This window comes from Ctenocephalides felis, unplaced genomic scaffold (assembly GCF_003426905.1).
Source record: "Ctenocephalides felis isolate EL2017-DRISC unplaced genomic scaffold, ASM342690v1 CF-g0.4_SCAFFOLD_00845, whole genome shotgun sequence".
Taxonomy (NCBI): domain Eukaryota; kingdom Metazoa; phylum Arthropoda; class Insecta; order Siphonaptera; family Pulicidae; genus Ctenocephalides; species Ctenocephalides felis.
The window spans coordinates 90,556,049-90,573,914 of NW_020536999.1; the positions used below are offsets into that span (position 1 = coordinate 90,556,049).

A 17,866-nucleotide genomic window follows, 5' to 3' on the forward strand; every position below is an offset into this window, starting at 1 on the left:
TATATATATATATATATATATATATATATATATAAGTATAAAGTATAAGTATATATATATATATATATATATATATATATATATATATATATATTGTAGAGCTTCGAACAAAGAATCCATAAATTAATATAAAACATTTTTTTTTTTAAAAAAAACAGTTTTTTATTTATTTACCGTCGACGTTTTGAAACTCGGTATGTTCCATCTTCAGGACATCTGTCATGAAACATGATCTTGATAAGATTTAAGCAAGCAATATGTTTAAGAAAAGCAGAAGATGGTAGATTTTTTTTATATAAAATGAATAAAATTGTGGAAAAAATAATGTACAGAAATATGACAATATAATCAAAATGAAAATGATAAAAGTAAATAAGGGGATTATGTAACAAAATATTAAAAATGATAAAAAATTAGAAAGTTCTAAGAAAAGGTTACTGAAAAAACAGAATTATATACCTGTATGATTGATTATACTAAGACTTTTTCACCTGTATGATTGATTATACTAACACTTATTAAAAAAAGTGATTTTATACATTTCTTTTGCTTTAAATAATTATAGAAAAATAGCATCATCAAAAGAAATGATACTTCTTTACTTTATGCGATTTCAGTGATTTTTTGCTAATTCTAAAGAAACGGCTCAACCGATCGTATGAATAAAAACTAACCATAGCTATTTGATAAACAAGTACTTAACGAGTTTCTTAAAAAAGCCTTTAAATTTTTGAAATCGGTCCAACTATTTTTGAGAAAACGTTGACAGTTTTCGTATTCACATATATACACACACATTTTTCCAAATTTGGTCTCATAAAGCTCAGAATGACTTGAAACGTCGAGAAAACAAAGTTAGCCAACCGGATTTTTTCGCGAAAACATAAATTTCTTCTACGGGAAGTTAAAAATAGGATTTACGACCCATTTATACTTTAATATAGATTTTTTGACATTTTTTCTCAGTTGCAATTTTTTCTTCAAATTATAGGTCACATGGTGAATTGAACAATTTTATATTTTTACTTTATAAATTATTGATTCCTCCTTTTTTTTTTATAAATTTACGTTTTTGTATAATAACTTTACTATTCATTTTTAATGGTATTATATTTATCATTATTAATTTTTCTTTTCCAGTATTCTAATAACAGAACTAATCCAAAAAGTGCCAGCAAACAGACTAGCAAAACAAAAAATCATGACTGTGAATTCTATAGTTTTAAGTTCTTTGTTTCGACAACCTGAATGCAGACAGGTTTTACTTCCAATGATCTGTAGGCAGGTTAAAGATCTTTTAGAAACCAAAGAGGAGGTAAGTGAAAATTTTAATAGAACAGAAAACAGTATTTTAAGTACATACATATTTATTTATTTATTTTATGAAACAAAGGTTATCCTGTTTATAATTTTATAATGATTGAAATTAAAAGTCAACCAGAGAAAATATCTACTGTTTAAGGAGACAATTCAAACAGAAACTATTATTATTATTATAAGCTCTTGGTATAAATCAATCCTTCATTTATATTATTTAGTAAAATCGATAAGTTAATATAAAATTGATAAATAAATAAGTTTGGATTAATTTAAGTATTTGAAAAGTTTTATTTTTCAATAATAGGATTATAAATGGGATAACCTTCTGTTTCATAAAGTTGTACATATCATTCTGTATAATTTCATAAGTAATTATATCGCAGTGTACAAAGCTTAAATCATGTCACATTTGTAAAAAAAAATCATTGTCTGCAAAATTTGTAAATATGAAAAAAAGAAGTAGTGTTAAAAGTTATATAAACTATTTTTCTAGTAAAGTAGTTCATTATTTTTTTCAATTTTTATAAATTATTTTGCTTTGAGTACAATTTTATTTTAAATATTACAGTTTGAATGATTTATTTTATATACATATATAAATTAGTTATTTATATAATTTTAATTTACAGATTTATTTTTGACTATGGGCTAAATCGACCGTCTAGTTAATAAATTCTTAAATCATTAAAAAAGATTGGTTTTTGTGTTAAGTAGTACTATATCCGTTATCACGTTTTTTCAAATAAAATACTTTTTGAAGTAAAACTTCTTTAGGCGCGACTAGGGATAAAGCCCGAACAGTTTGTCATTCGCTCTCGATGAAATCATTTCTATACTGTTTCAATTCTTTAGGCGTTGTTTAACATAATCCAGTGTTAACGAATATTATAGAATTTATTAATCAGCAATTACTTTATTTCTCTAATGAAGGTTCATTTCTAAATGCTAATTACAATGACAAACCGATCATGTTATATTTGAAGTATAACTTTAATTAAATTCAAATTTGTTATATGATGTATTTTTAACATATTTCGTACGATAGCAAAAAAGTTTTACTTCAATCGCATGTGAACCTTACGCGCACACTTTATTATCCTTTTTTTGTCGATTTATCCCATAGTTGTTATTACATTGAGTGTCTGTGTTGCGTGAGTGACAATAATGATTTTTTTAAAATAATTTATTTACAATGATTTGGTTTTGGATTTACAATATGTTTTGTTAATATATTTGTTGTGTAAATCGGTTAAGGGACTCCGATACAAAAAAATTCACTGCTTTGTCTTAATATGTTAACGACACTGAATTTTTTGACTAAAAATTAATTGGAAACATGCATGGATTGATGTAATTGAATACTATAATATAATTATATATATTTAGGGGTCAAAATTAGGTTCTTGGATAAAAATTTATTATGATTTATCTTGAGTACAAAATTTCTATCAATCCATGTATGTATATAAATGCTTTTTGTGTGCAATTGTTGTTAATTGTTACATGTCCTTTGGTAAGGGGATCAAAATGATAATATTTTTAATATAGATAATGAATTTTGAGTCCAAAAAAATACATTTTTTAAATAATATAAATAAAATGAAATCAAAAAAAGCCATTTATGCATAGATAAAAGAAAATTATATGCATTTATGATCTTCGTTTTTTTGTCAAATGTTTGTTTTGTTGGCTGCATTGACATTTTAAGTGTTTGTGATTAACTTCACTTTGATCGGTTTTGGCGGATTTAATTGATATTTTCAATTAAACAAATCAGTTAAACAAAAACAGAAAAACAATTAATATTAATTATAATAACATTTCTGTAAGTAGAAAAGGAATTAAAATAGCAAAAATATATACGTTAGGGGCAACAATTGTTACAAATTTCTAAAATTAAATATTATTAAATTTATTAAAACTTGTGTATATATAAAAAACAAATTAAGTATGAATGGCTCTTTTAGATTTTGTATATTATCATCATCGATAGTGTCTTCGACAAGATTTTGAGTATGAAAATGGATTCACAAAATAATTATTATTCGTTTAATTGAAATTTACAATCTATTGTAAACATTTCTTATTATTAATTTTATTAAAATTTCAAATTTATTATATATAAACAGACTTGATACACTTGCCTCAGTCGTTGAAAATTTGATAAGACTGTTTGCAATCGATAGAACTGTTTGTAAATACAATGTATATAGCAATATATATATATATATATATATATATATATATATATATATATATATATGTCGAGTTATGTTGATTAGAATTTCATTTTATTTATAATTATGTAAATACTTCTCTCCTTCACGAAGCACAGCTCTTTTGATTTTCCTATTCGACAGCTGCAAATGAAAACACAGAAAATTTCAATAAATATCCATTCACAATCACTACCATGATCACATCACACCACTTTAAACTTTAAAACACTCATTTTTTTACCATAACTTAAAATTTGTTATAAAAATGACATCTATGATTCCTGAGGAATTGAAATTAGTTTTTTTTGAAATATGTATATTGATACAATACTTGTTTTTATTTTATTAATTTTAATTAATATCCCCTATAACCACCACGATTCACTTCACACTTTAAAACACCCTTTTCTTTATCTATGACCTAAAATTTGTTGTAAAAATGACATCTATGATTCCCGATTGAAAACAGATGTCTTTATTGATTTTGAATATGTATTGCGATACAATATTTGCTTTTTTTAATTAATTACTTAAAATAGTCATCAATAGAGTCTCATTCATTGTCGTTCATTTACATTCATTGCCTTTTTTTAACTTTAATTTGCGTTGTAGTAATTTAATGAAGTCTTTTTAAGTATTTTTCTACACAAATCATATTTTATTCATTCACATTCATTCCTGTTCATCGTGATTCATAAGCGTGTTTTACGTCGTGTAGCATGATGAAATTTATTTTCATTTATTTATTTGATGTTAGTTTTTTTTATTGAATAGTTTGCTATAAAAATTTGTGAATGCGCTCATTCATCAAAATTATAAGTAGTTTCTTTTTTATTCATTCTTGTTTCTTTAATAATCATTTTTGCTTGAATAATAATTTTTGATTGAATAGTCAAAATGACAGAAATAAAATTGTAAAAAAATATCTGAAAGCATTAAATTGTATTAAAAATGTTTTGTGAATGAATTAGAGTGAATGATATTTAATTATAGTTAATAGACACGAAAGAAATGAGAACTTTGTTATGAAAAGTTAGTTAGTTGAAATGAATGAATATCATGAATTAAAAATGAATGTTTGAATAAGAATAAATGAATTGGAGTAAATAAAAATGAACAATTATGAATGAATATGAACACAAAGGTTGGCATGAAAATATGGAGAATTGAATAAAAATTAACATTGACAAATGAATATGAAGGGGTGAATAAAAATGCATTGAATGTGAATAATACAAAATATAAATTTGAATCAGAATGAATATGGGTTTATAAAACTTAACTTTGATAATGAACCTGGGTGAATGACTAAAGAAAGGTTTTATATAAAAAATGAATAAGAATGATCACAAATCGGAGGTTTGAATAAAAATGATTATGAGTGAGTAAAAATGAACAGTGATTTGGAATGAAGATGAATGAATAAACATGAAAGGTTTTGAATTTGTCAAATGAATATGAATGTGTGAATAAAAATGAATTGAATGTGAATACTACAAAATATAAATTTGAATGAAAATGAATGTAGGTATGAATGAAAATGAATATGGGTGCATATAACTTAACTTTGATAATTGAAAATGAATCTGAGTGAATAACTAATGAAATGTTTTGTATAAAAAAATGAATAAGAATGATCACAAATCAGAGGTTTGAATAAAAATGATTATGAATGAACAGTGATTCGAAATGAAGATGAATGAATAAACATGAAAGGTTTTGAATGAAAATTAATTGTTGACAAATGAATATGAATGTGTGAATAAAAATGAATTAAATGTGAATAATCCAAAATATAAATTTTAATGAAAATGAATGTAGGTCAGAATGAAAATGAATATGGGTGAGCATAACTTAACTTTGATAATTGAAAATGAACCTGGGTGAATGACTAATAAAAGGTTTTGTATAAAAAATGAGTAAGATTGATCACAATAAATGAGGTTACAATAAAAATGATTATGAGTGAGTAAAAATGAATAGTGATCCGAAATGGAGATGAATGAATGAACATGAAAGGTTTTGAGTGAAAATTAATTATTGACAAATGAATATGAATGTGTGAATAAAAATGAATTGAATGCGAATAATACAAAATATAAATTTGAATTAAAATGAATGTAGGTATGAATGAATATGGGTGAACATGAGAGCGAATAGAAATGAACATTGATGATTGGAATATGTACATGATTGAATAAATATCATTATACAATAATGATTTTGAATATAGATGAATAAAATTGTAAAATGAGCATGTGTAAATAAAAATCTATGGTTTTGATCAAAAACTAAAGCTAGGAATGAATATGAATATAAGTGCAGATAAATCAATAACAATGGATGAAAACTAATCGATACATTTAGGAAAGCTACAAAACAAACCTTTTTAACCACTTTTCTTTAATTGCATTTTGATTAAAATTAATCTGCATTCCGCCCGCATTTACTATCTTATTTTTTTAATTGCAATGCCTTGTTAAAAATAATATTTTTAACAACTAATTGTTGAATGTTTTTGAATAATATCGAATTAATTATTTATATTTATTGTGTGATGTCCATTAATGCTTTGTGTTTGCCAAATTTAATTATATTTTTGTAAAAAAACAAATCGAAGCATGCTTTTGTGATGTCTCACCACCATTTTTTGCTAATTTATTAAATCTTATTTGTTTGTTTATTAATTTAATCATAATTTGTATTGTTTAATAATTTTAATATGTTTTATAATAATTTCAGACGTCGTTTAATCTCATTTTGACAGATTTTTGGACGGATTCAGTTTTTTATCATTTAAAAAAATATTAAAGATATCGTTTAAATGATAAATAAATGAAGTTTGTAAAAGTAAAATTGTAAAATTATTAATTTGGAATCAATATGAGATTTTTATTTGTTTCTTAACCATAAAAACAGCGGTATGAAGTTGTCATTTATATATAAAGACTAGCAAACCCGACGAACTCCGTTTCGCCACCAGTTGGTTTCATGAGAAAGATGAAGAAATTTTGTGTTCGTTTTATATTTGAAAAGCAAAAAATTGATTTTATTATACAACAGTGATGAATTTATTTCGATTACAAAAATGAAGTGGTTTTTAGTTGAACTTCTCTAAGTAAATGAAAGTGAATCCGCAAATTATCCGTTTCATTAAAGTGCTCTTTGGTAAACCACATTTTTTGTTTTTTGGTCTGACGTTAACACAAACAAAGCGGATGGTTTTCCAACTCGTGAACAGGCAACGTATAACTGCCCATGTGAAAAACAATGATTTTATAAATAATCTATTTGAAATTTATCCCGCAAACACTAAGCTTTTGGCTTTGCTACTTGTTAATTGTCATTGCGAACGCAAGGCGAACTGGAAATTGCAATCGTTTGAAGTCAAATGGAAGACCAGTCAGAATCATTGGTATGTCACCAAATCGCCAGCAATTTTTGATTGAATGGTGAAATTCAGTGCGTGTACATCATATTTCTTGGCGGCAAGAATTGCTCGTTGACTTAACCAAGCATAATTCTGATAATTCTCACTAATGTCATTACTCGAACTTTTAATTACGGTGCGTGAAATTCCAGCAATTTGCATTAGGGCACGATGCCATGCACCATTAATTGAATGCAAAATTGTCGAAATCGGTTTGTGTGTTCTGGAGTTAAATCGTCAAGAAGGACTTATTTAATCGTCAGACCCGACTTATTTTTATATATATGTAGATAATCTATTTGAAATTATTTAAAACAATTATTGATTATTTTCATTGCCCGAATTTTTAATTACGGTGCGTGAAGTTCCAGCAATTTGCATTAGGGCACGATGCCATGCACAACTAATTTTCTTAGCTATAAACCTTGCGGAGCCAGAGACTTTTCCAAAGAATGCAAAATTGTCGAAATCGGTTCTTGCGTTCTGGAGTTAAATCGTCAGGAAGGAAAACCCGACTTATTTTTATATATATGTAGATAACAAAGTGAAGTTGTTTCTTATATATAAAGGCTACGGCGCAAAGTTGGTTCTTATTTATAAAGACAACGGCATGAAGTTTTCTTTTATAGATAAAGGCTACAGTATAACTTTGTTTATGTATAATGACAAAGTTGTTTTTCATATTAAAGGGACAACGGCATGTCTTATAGACATATATAAAGACAACAGTATGAAGTTGTTTTTTATATATAAAGACAAAGGTGTGAAGTCGTTTCTTATATATAGAGACTACCGTTTGAAGTTGTCTCTTATAGATAATGAAAAATTCACAATATGGCTAACAATTCATTTATAAAATGATAAAAGATTGAATTCCGTCCTTCAACAAACCTTTCTGACCACATAGACAAAAACTTTAATATTTTTCCCCCATGCTTTTTTTTATTTGTCTGAATATTTATACTTGATTTTTCTATTTTTGCTGTGTTTTCTTTTGTCGTTGTGAAATGTTGTTATGGAAAATCAAAAGGGAGGGCACTGTGTCGGAGTGGAGTTGCGTAACAAGTCGAAATCCGAAGCTAAATTGGCTAAGATGCTCGGGGAATCTAAGCAGAGGCTGCACGAGCACAGGGGCAAAGTCAATGAAAGAGTACGTTGGTAAAAGATAATAAAGATAAAAGATAATAAAGACTGATATTGGTTAAGAAATTTTAGATTAGGTTATGTACATATAGTGGTGAATATGTTTTTGTTAGATAAATATTGATGTAAATTTGTAGTGTGTTTACATTATAGGACTTTTATAGATGTTCTATATTATATTCGGTAAACTTTATTTTATTTTACAGTTATATATCTTGGTCTAATTAAAAAATCAAAATGAATAAGTATTAAATTTAATTTGAATTATTAAAAGTTAGTCGTGCTCTTTAATTTAAGGGTCGATATATTTCCAGGAAAACTTATTTTATTATATATATATATATATATATATATATATAAAACTACAACGACGTGAAGTTGCCTCCTATATATAAAAACAACAGTATGAAGTTGTTTCTTATATATAAAGCAACGGCGTGAAGTAGTTTCTTATAGATAGAGATTACTGTGTGAAGTTGTCTCTTATAGATAAAGACAAAGACGTGAAGTTGTTTTTTAAATTGAATAAAATGATATAATGAATCCAAAGTAAAGTTAAATCAAAGCTTTTGAAATATCTAAGTTTTTTGATGAACCACTATATTAATTCATGCATTCCGTTATATTAATATATTATCTCCTATTTTTATATTTCTGGGCAATATCCAGGCATGTGTAATATTTAATTTAAAAGACTTAAATCTAGTTCCTTGCTTTAATTAACTTTTGAATAATTTAGTTATTTAATTTTTTTTTATTTAACGCTCTTGGCAATAATAAACTGTGGGTCATATATTTATCATATTATATTTGCTAAATATTGAGTTTAACTAATTGTTTAATTATATCTCGATCAACTAGATGGAATGTTGTGCAAAAATCTTAAGCGACACTATGAACTTACTCTTCACATCAGATTTGGGTCCCACGATGTCTGATATCAGAATCATCATGTTATCTTTACTCAGAACTGTTATTCAAACCATTGTGGCCATGGGCAATGAGAACACCATGGTGGTAAGTTGAATAAAAATAAATAATAAATAAATAAATCAAAATTAACTATTTATCCTTTCTTTTTAGGGTAATTTTGTGGCAATAATGCTAGCAATCTTTCGACAAATGACAACAGTGCACTTTGAAGAGTACATTGGTCACTTTGCAACCAGGACGGATCTCCTTGATTTTCTCATGGAGATTCTGATGGTGTTTGAAGATCTGGTAACGAGGGCAGTTTTTCCAGCGGACTGGTGCGATATGATCATGCTGCAGAATTGTGTTGTGCTGAAGTGTCTCACGTAAGGGAAAGGACTGACTATTTTATAATTAATATTCTAGTTTTAGATTAAGCTTAGTCTAGCTTAGTTTAGTCATTTTAATAACTTTGCAATACACTGTAAATTCTAAAAAATATTTTACAAAGATTACCAGAAGATATAACAAATATAAAAAATATATCAATACACATCAAACTACAAAAACACACACAAATTTAAAGACATTCTTTAAAAAAAATAGAATCATCAACTCAATATAAATAATAAAATTAAGTTATTAGTCACATGGCTAAGGGGGCGTTTATTAATCACTCCCTCTTGGTGATACATGGTGATATTCAAAATTACCCTCCCACACCAAACATCACTGTACAATTTTTTGAATTTTTTTTTTTAAAAATGTTTGAATTTTTGGAAAAAATCAGTTAAAAAATAAATACACATAATATCTTACGATACCCCTTCCTTCTTCCTCGTGATATTTTGTGATTTTTGTCAAACACCCCCTCCTCTTAAAAACCTCACGTGATTAATGGACGCGCCGTAACATGATTGTAAAGTCATAACTTGTAGACATAAAGGGGGTTCACAAATGTTTATCCAGGGTCAAATTAAAAAAACAAAAACTATACATAAAAAATAATATATATATTTAGAATTTTTGTGCGACATTGAGACATATTCTTCAAATGTTAATTTGCAGCCAGTCGTCGAATTAAAAGAACAATAAATAATGAATTAATTATTTATACGTTTTGACACTGTATATGTGTCATCATTCAGTCATATTTTTATATTTTAATAACAGATTAAATTTAAAATATATTTAGATTAAAATAAATTAAACAAGTAAAAAAGGATACATACCTTACCAGCATAAACACTCACAAAAAATTAAACTGACATTATTTACAACACAAAACATAAAACAAATAAAGTAAAATAAAATTATAAAGTAAAAACAGAGAGTTTTAACAGAATAACGTATGAATGAGCCTAAAGCGAGCAAACCCGATAGAAGCTGACGGGGTTCACAAAAAGTTGATGCAGGAGTAGGTTTCAAGGATAGTTAAACAATGATGGATACAGACTAGATAAAATAAAATACCGAAAAGATAGGAAAACATAAGAATTAAAAACAAAGCTAAAATCGGAAAAAACAAGAGTCAAAGATTTCAAGAATTATTTAAAAAAAAATTAATATTATGATAAGAGTCATGTACTAAAAGAGCAGAATTTCGTTTATTAACGCAAAGAGGGTATAAAAAGATAAATACAGACTCAGCAAATTTTCTAAGGTCACCATTCTTTTTCTTATGTAAAATAATAAGATTCTTGGTATAAAAAGAATGGTTTAAATTAATGATATGTTCCGAAAACATAGTCTTATATTGATTTGGACTTTTTTAATTACAATTATATTGATTTATTCTATTGTAAATATATTGAGAACTTTCTCTAATGTAACAACAATTACAATCATTACAATTTACTTTATATACAACATCAGTAACACTCTCAACAGGAGTTTTAGACTTTAAGGAGTTGAAAGTTTTGTTAAAATTAAAAACTAACAAAAAACCTTTATTTAAATTCAACGACTGGCTGTAAATTAGCATTTCAAGAATATATATATATATATATATATATATATATATATATATACATATGTGTGAAAATATGTTCATATATATAATTATTTATTTCAGACATTTTTCACATGCAATGAAAGAACATTTCTTCAGCTGCTTCGATCACCAGGTATAATATTTAAAACTCAACTAATTTGTGTATATATATTTATTTATTTATCTATTTATTTATTTATTTATTTTTATTATTTATTTTATTTCAGGCCTGGAATAATTTCTTCCATTGCACAATTGCATTTTTAACACAACCAGCTTTACAAATCGAAACATTCTCATCTAGCAAACAAGCCAGGATTATTTCAAGGTACAAAGATATGAGAAGGGAAGCTGCTTTCGAAATTAAAGCTATGTGGATTAATTTAGGTAACAAACAATACTTCTTTTGATATTTTGATAAAACTCATATTATCTTGCTATTTATAGTTCAGCAATTTTAATCATGGACTTACTTATCATATCTTTTGTAAATGTTAAAGATTTATTTAATATAAATGTAATATTTACTCTGTCTAATATTACAATACCTAACAATAACTCTTCTTACATTATTGAAGTAAAACTTACATAATCCACTGTGTGAATTAATAGAATTTATAGAATTTATTAATCAGCTATTACTTTATTTCTCTAACAAGTCCTAAATGCTAATTACAATGACAAACCGATCATTTCATATTTGAAGTATGACTTCAATTACATTATTGTTTTCAAATATTATAAATATTTTTAATGCTATTATAAATATATAATTTATAATTTATTATTATATAAATGTGTATAATGGTTGACACTAATAAATGTGTGCATCATGAGTGTTACCATATTACTAATAAACATTATTTAAAATTGTTATATAATGTATTTATTTTTACTTAAATGCCATCTTGTACAGTAGCAAATAAGTTTTACTTCAATCGCGTGTGAACCTTAAGCGCACTCCTTTTTCTTTTTCTATTTCTAATTCTTTTTCTCTTTTAGGTCAATACAAAGGACAATTTGTACCAGCCTTAGTTGGTTCAATTCTTGAAATGTCTCTGATACCAGACAAGGAATTAAGAAAAGCGACTATACCAATCTTTTTTGACATGATGCAATGTGAATTCTACTCTTCGAAACATCTACCAGAGTCCTATGGAGACACTAAGAGAGATTCAAGTCACATTAAGGGAAGGTTTACTGATTTTGAGAACGAGATGATTGCTAAATTGGATATACTAGTCGAGGGTAAAGGATAAATTCAATTTTTATTTAAATAAATGATTTATTTGCTTATAATTTGTTTTTTTTTTTTGCAGGTGGTCGTGGAGATAGTCAATACGCGCAACTTTTTAACCAAATTTTAATAAAAATGTGTGAATCCCATAACAATCTTTGTGAACAAGGTAAACAATTTGTAAACACTGTCACAAGACTCATGGAGAAATTGTTGGAGTACCGTTGCATCATAAATGATGAAAACAAAGAGAATAGGATGGCCTGCACAGTCAGCTTACTGGTAAAATAATTAAAACATACACAATCATAATAAATATAATGCTTACATTACAATTAATTACATGTATATTTTTATATCCTTTTTCTGTAGGATTTCTATTCTGAGATTAACCGTAAAGAAATGTACATCCGTTACGTGAACAAATTGTGCGATTTGCATTTAGAATGTGATAATTATACAGAAGCTGCTTATACTCTAACTCTGTACAGCAATTTATTGACCTGGTCTGATGTTCCTTTGTCACCATTGCTAAAGTCACACCAGAATGCTGCTGCAGGTTTACAGACTCATCGAGAACTAAAGGAGTCTTTGTATAATGATATTATACATTACTTTGATAAGGGAAAGGTAAATTGGTAAATTATTATGATATAATTATTTTGATCCATTAATGAAAATTGTTTTTTTTTCTAGATGTGGGAATGTGCTCTGGAGGTTTGTAAAGAGCTTGCAAAACAGTATGAAGAGGAGGTATATGATTATACACAATTAAGTGCTTTATTAAAACAAATGGCACATTTTTATGAAAATATCATGAAGCAGTTGAGAGCAGAGCCTGAGTATTTCAGAGTTGCTTATTATGGAAGAGGATTTCCACCATTCTTGCAAAATAAGGTAAAGAAATGACTCAGAGAAATGTTTCAGTTGAATTTGAAGTTTTTTTAATTTAGTTTAATAGAATTGATGTTCCTAATATAAATATTCTAATCTGTTTCTTGATTTTAGTTAGGCTCTAATTTGAATCTTACTATATCTGAACCAAATTTTAAGAAAATGGTTATAAAAATCCTAAGAGAGCCCATTTGGAATTTCCTTAATTTCTTAATATTTATTATAAGATTTCCATTAGAATCTTATCAGAGCCTATTTGGAATTTCTCTAATTTCCTAATTCTAATCTGCTTAAATTCTAAATGAGTTTCTAAATATTCTAAGCTGTTTCTTGATTCTAGTTAGGCTCTAATTTAAATCTTACTATATTCCAACCAAATCTTAAGTAAATGGTTAAAAAAAATTCCCATGAGAATCTTATCAGAGCCTATTTGGAATTTCTTTAATTTCCTAATTCTAATCTGTTTAGATTCTAAAAGAGTTTCTAAATATACTAAGCTGTTTCTTGATTCTAGTTAGGCTCTAATTTAAATCTTGCCAAATCTGAACAAATCTTAAGAAAATGGTTATAAGATTTACATGAGAATCTTATCAGAGCCTATTTGAAATCTCTTTAATTTCCTAATTTAAATGTGCTTAGACTCTAAATGAGTTTCTAAATATTCTAAGCTGTTTCTTGATTCTAGTTAGGCTCTAATTTAAATCTTACTATATCTCAACCAAATCTTTAGAAAATGGTTATAAAATTACCATGAGAATCTTATCAGAGCCTTTTTGGAATTTTCTAATTTAAAACTGCTTAGATTCTAAATGAGTTTCTAAATTTTCTAAGCTGTTTCTTGGTTTTAGTTAGGCTCTAATTTAAATCTTACTATATCTCAACCAAATCTTAAGTAGATTGTTATAAAATTTCCATGAGAATCTTATCAGAGCCTATTTGGATTCTCCTTAGTTTCTAAGATTTCTCACCGGCATCTTATTAGATTTTGATTGGAATTCTATTAATAACAAACAACCAATATGCAAAATAGAATGAAGAAATGCTTAAATAATTTTGTGGTTGATTTTATGAAACTTCATTCTATCATTACTTATTACAATCTAATTGGATTTTTCTATATTCCTAGCAGAATCTAATCAGATTCTCAACACAATCTGATTAGATTCTTCTGCATTTTCATGCCATTTATACCTAGTTTATTATATCTTTTAAAACCTTTCTATTAAGATAAATGATTTATTTTTGGACAATAAAATTTAATTAGTTTAAGCACATTTATTTGTTATATTCCTTAACATTTTAACTACTCCCATAATATCAATAGAATAAAATTAAAAAATCTAAAATACTTATATTATTATTATAAATAACATTATAATTCATTACTATACATTCAAATTACAATAAGCAATTATAAACAGCCCATGGAGAGGTGTTGCAGATTAAAACTATTATCATCATAGGCCATTTTTATAACTTTATTAATTTTATATATATTTTTTTTTTCAGGTTTTTGTTTATCGAGGCAAAGAATATGAACGTCTATCAGATTTCAGTTCTCGTACCTTGAATGCTTTACCAAATGCTGAACTTATGTCTACATTGACACCTCCTGGTGATGAAATTAAAGAATGCAATGGGCAATGTAAGTTAAAAAATTACAAACGATGACACTTAATATTCCTTAATGTTGTAATTAAATTGAAAGCTTTTAGTTATACTTTTAATCTGCTTATTATTATGATGAGTTTTTTATATCAAATGATCAATTTGTTTATTCTGTTTTTTACAGATGTGCAAATAAATAAAGTCGAGCCTGTGATGGAAGATAAGCAAAATCGCTTTTCGGGGAAACCTGTTAGTGATCAAATATTGAAATATCACAAAGTCAACAATATTAAGACTTTCAAGTTTTCAAGACCATTTTATCAAAGAGGTAAAGGCAAATAAACTACACTAATTAGAATTACAAAAAAATACCTATTATGTATATTTTGGCACTATATGTATGTCATCATTCAGCAAGTTTTTATTTCATAATTTTGGCTTAAAAATGCAGTTTTAACTTCCCATAAGACAAGTTATAGTAATCGCAAAAAAAAAATCGAAAATGAAAATTTTTATATATCTTTACGTTTCAAAGGTTTTTCAACATTTTGGCATACATTAGAATAATTAGATATTGTGTGTGTGTGTGTGTGTGCGGATACAAATTTTCGTCGACGATTCGGGAACACCGATCAACCGATTTGAATAATTCAAAAAACATTTGATTCGTATTGATAAGGAAACGTGATGATTAGTTTTTGGCGAAGGCACGTCTAGCCGTTCCGAAATACGGGACAAAAAGTGCCAAAAACGATAACCCAGTTTTTAAAGAGAACGAAGCGTCCGATTTTAATAATTCAAAAATGATTTTACTTTATTGTCAACATGAATAACTGATTAAATTTTTGGGAAGGCAGGTCGAGCGGTTATGGACTCTCAATAAAAATAAGCTAAAAGACAATGATATTGTGCAGTCAAAAATGTTTATTGGACATATGTACATCAAATTATCAGATATTTTATAGAGATTTTAATAATGTGTACACATTTTGTGTAATTTTTTTGGGTTCCTTACCAAGATTTTTAATTACGGTACGGAAAGTTCCAGCAATTTGCATTAGGCAAGATGCCGTGCACCACTAGTTAGAATATGTTTGAACGCCAAACATATATATAATAATCAATCTATTCGAATGTAAATTAATAAGCATCTTTTTTGCTTTTAGGAGGCATTATGTCCTCTTCTTTGATTTAAATTTTTTAGCTTATGTTGCATTTATTTATAACGTTTTAAAATAATTAATTAAATAAATTTTAGTGTTTTAAGTGTTAATTTATCCCGGTTAATTGTTGAATAATGATACATCAAGTGTCGAAATGTATAATTAATGAATAATGTTGTCATTTTAACTCTTATTTGTTTTCTAACTATTTTAAATTATTATCAACGTCGAAAAAACAATCATGTTCGGACCTATTTTCGTTTTATTATATTGGCCATGAAGGTGACAAACCTCATGGGCATGAGCTTTGCACGGAATGGTTGCTACTAATATATAAGTTGCACAATTAAGCACCCTGTAAGATTATCAAAGTGAATTTAATATGTGTATTATTATTTCAGATTCTTCTATTGGTGAACAAAATGAATTTGCAACATTGTGGCTCGAGAGAACTATATTAAAAATTAGATCACCTCTGCCCGGTATCTGGAGGGTGGTTTCCTGTAGACCAAACTCAAAACATTCAACGTAAGTAGAGAGATGATTTTTTTCAAATCATCAGAAGACAATCACTATATTCATTGATCTAATTTTTAATGTATTTTTTTTTTTTTTTCAGATATCTCCATTAAGAAATGCTATAGAAACAATGGAAGCTGCAAATAAGACTTTACGAGATTTGATAATCAGTTACAAGAGTGATCCTACTTTACCATTAAATCCTTGATGGAGTTTAAAATTAAATGGTAAGTAATTAATGAAAGTAATTTTTTTTCAAACATATGTTTTCTATAATATGTTAAATGGCTTTGATTAACCAAATTTACATGATTAATTTTTTTCTTACCTTTTTAACTTTAGATTTTAAAATTGTTTAGTCAAAATCATAGTTTAATAACTTTGTTTACTAATATTAATAATTTTATAAATTATTCATATCTCTACAATATTTGATAATGATTGTATTAGTTATTTTGATTATCCTTATTTTTATTTATCAAGGGGTCACCCTTTCAATAACTTGTTTACCAATAATAATATTTAATAAATTATTTATCTTTTATGATTGTATTTGAATTTTTATAAATCAAAAAAATATTTCTATCTAGGAATTGTGGATGCTGCAGTGATGGGTGGAGTGACAAATTATGAAGTAGCCTTCTTCACCGATGAATATTCTGAAGCTCATCCGGACGACACTATGCTGATTCAGAAATTGAAAGATTTGATGCTTCACAAATACCGTTACTAGAACTTGGTAATAAAATAAAGCTAATCAAATTCTTTATGATCATATAGTGTATAAGAACTATTATTTTAAATTCTGTATTTGATGGAATTGAAATCAGTAGAATTTGAACATGCACTTTATTGATGCAAATTGTAAATAAAAATAGAGGATTTTACTTTTACTATATATTGGAGATGTTTGTATTTATATTTCTGATTTTTTATTCTGTTTTTTGTTTCAGGAATTACACTGCACAAACAAAGGGCTCCACCAAGTCTGATGCCTCTCAATAACAGGCTTGAGCAATGCTTTTGCAAATGAGAGCACACATTGAAGAAAAATATGGAAAGAAGGTATGAAAAGTTATTTGATAATATATTTCAAAACTAATATATATATAATTACTAAGATAAAACTAATTTTATAGCAGCCATGCCAAACAAACTTTATTTTATCATAGCCTATGGTCCTATATTTCTTTATAGCTAAATTTTAATATGTTATTTACATCTTCAAATGAGTTTTTTTAAGATATTTTGAGGATTGAATTCATAAAGATTATTACAATTTGGCATTATAAGAATTATTATTGTACCAAAAATTGTACCTGTGGAACACCCAACTTAATATTCAGTTTGTCTTTAACCAATTACTGAACCACGATCATCCAGAAAGGAAAAATTTTGCTTGATGAAACTAATTTTATAGCAACCACG

General features: G+C 26.6%; 1 protein-coding gene across 1 annotated transcript in view; it reads left to right on the forward strand.

Moving 5' to 3' along the window:
- LOC113362981 (dedicator of cytokinesis protein 1-like) overlaps positions 1-17,509 on the forward strand; it is a 32,123-nt gene extending 14,614 nt beyond the window's left edge. The window contains 19 exon segments of the mRNA XM_026605472.1: positions 1,141-1,315; positions 8,000-8,119; positions 8,974-9,129; positions 9,196-9,410; positions 11,099-11,150; positions 11,245-11,404; positions 12,020-12,265; positions 12,337-12,536; positions 12,627-12,884; positions 12,951-13,151; positions 14,658-14,793; positions 14,941-15,084; positions 16,321-16,412; positions 16,414-16,439; positions 16,532-16,665; positions 17,029-17,145; positions 17,148-17,177; positions 17,392-17,460; positions 17,463-17,509. Coding sequence (XP_026461257.1) covers positions 1,141-1,315; positions 8,000-8,119; positions 8,974-9,129; positions 9,196-9,410; positions 11,099-11,150; positions 11,245-11,404; positions 12,020-12,265; positions 12,337-12,536; positions 12,627-12,884; positions 12,951-13,151; positions 14,658-14,793; positions 14,941-15,084; positions 16,321-16,412; positions 16,414-16,439; positions 16,532-16,665; positions 17,029-17,145; positions 17,148-17,177; positions 17,392-17,460; positions 17,463-17,509 — 2,578 coding nt within the window.
- The last annotated feature ends 357 nt before the right edge of the window (positions 17,510-17,866 follow it).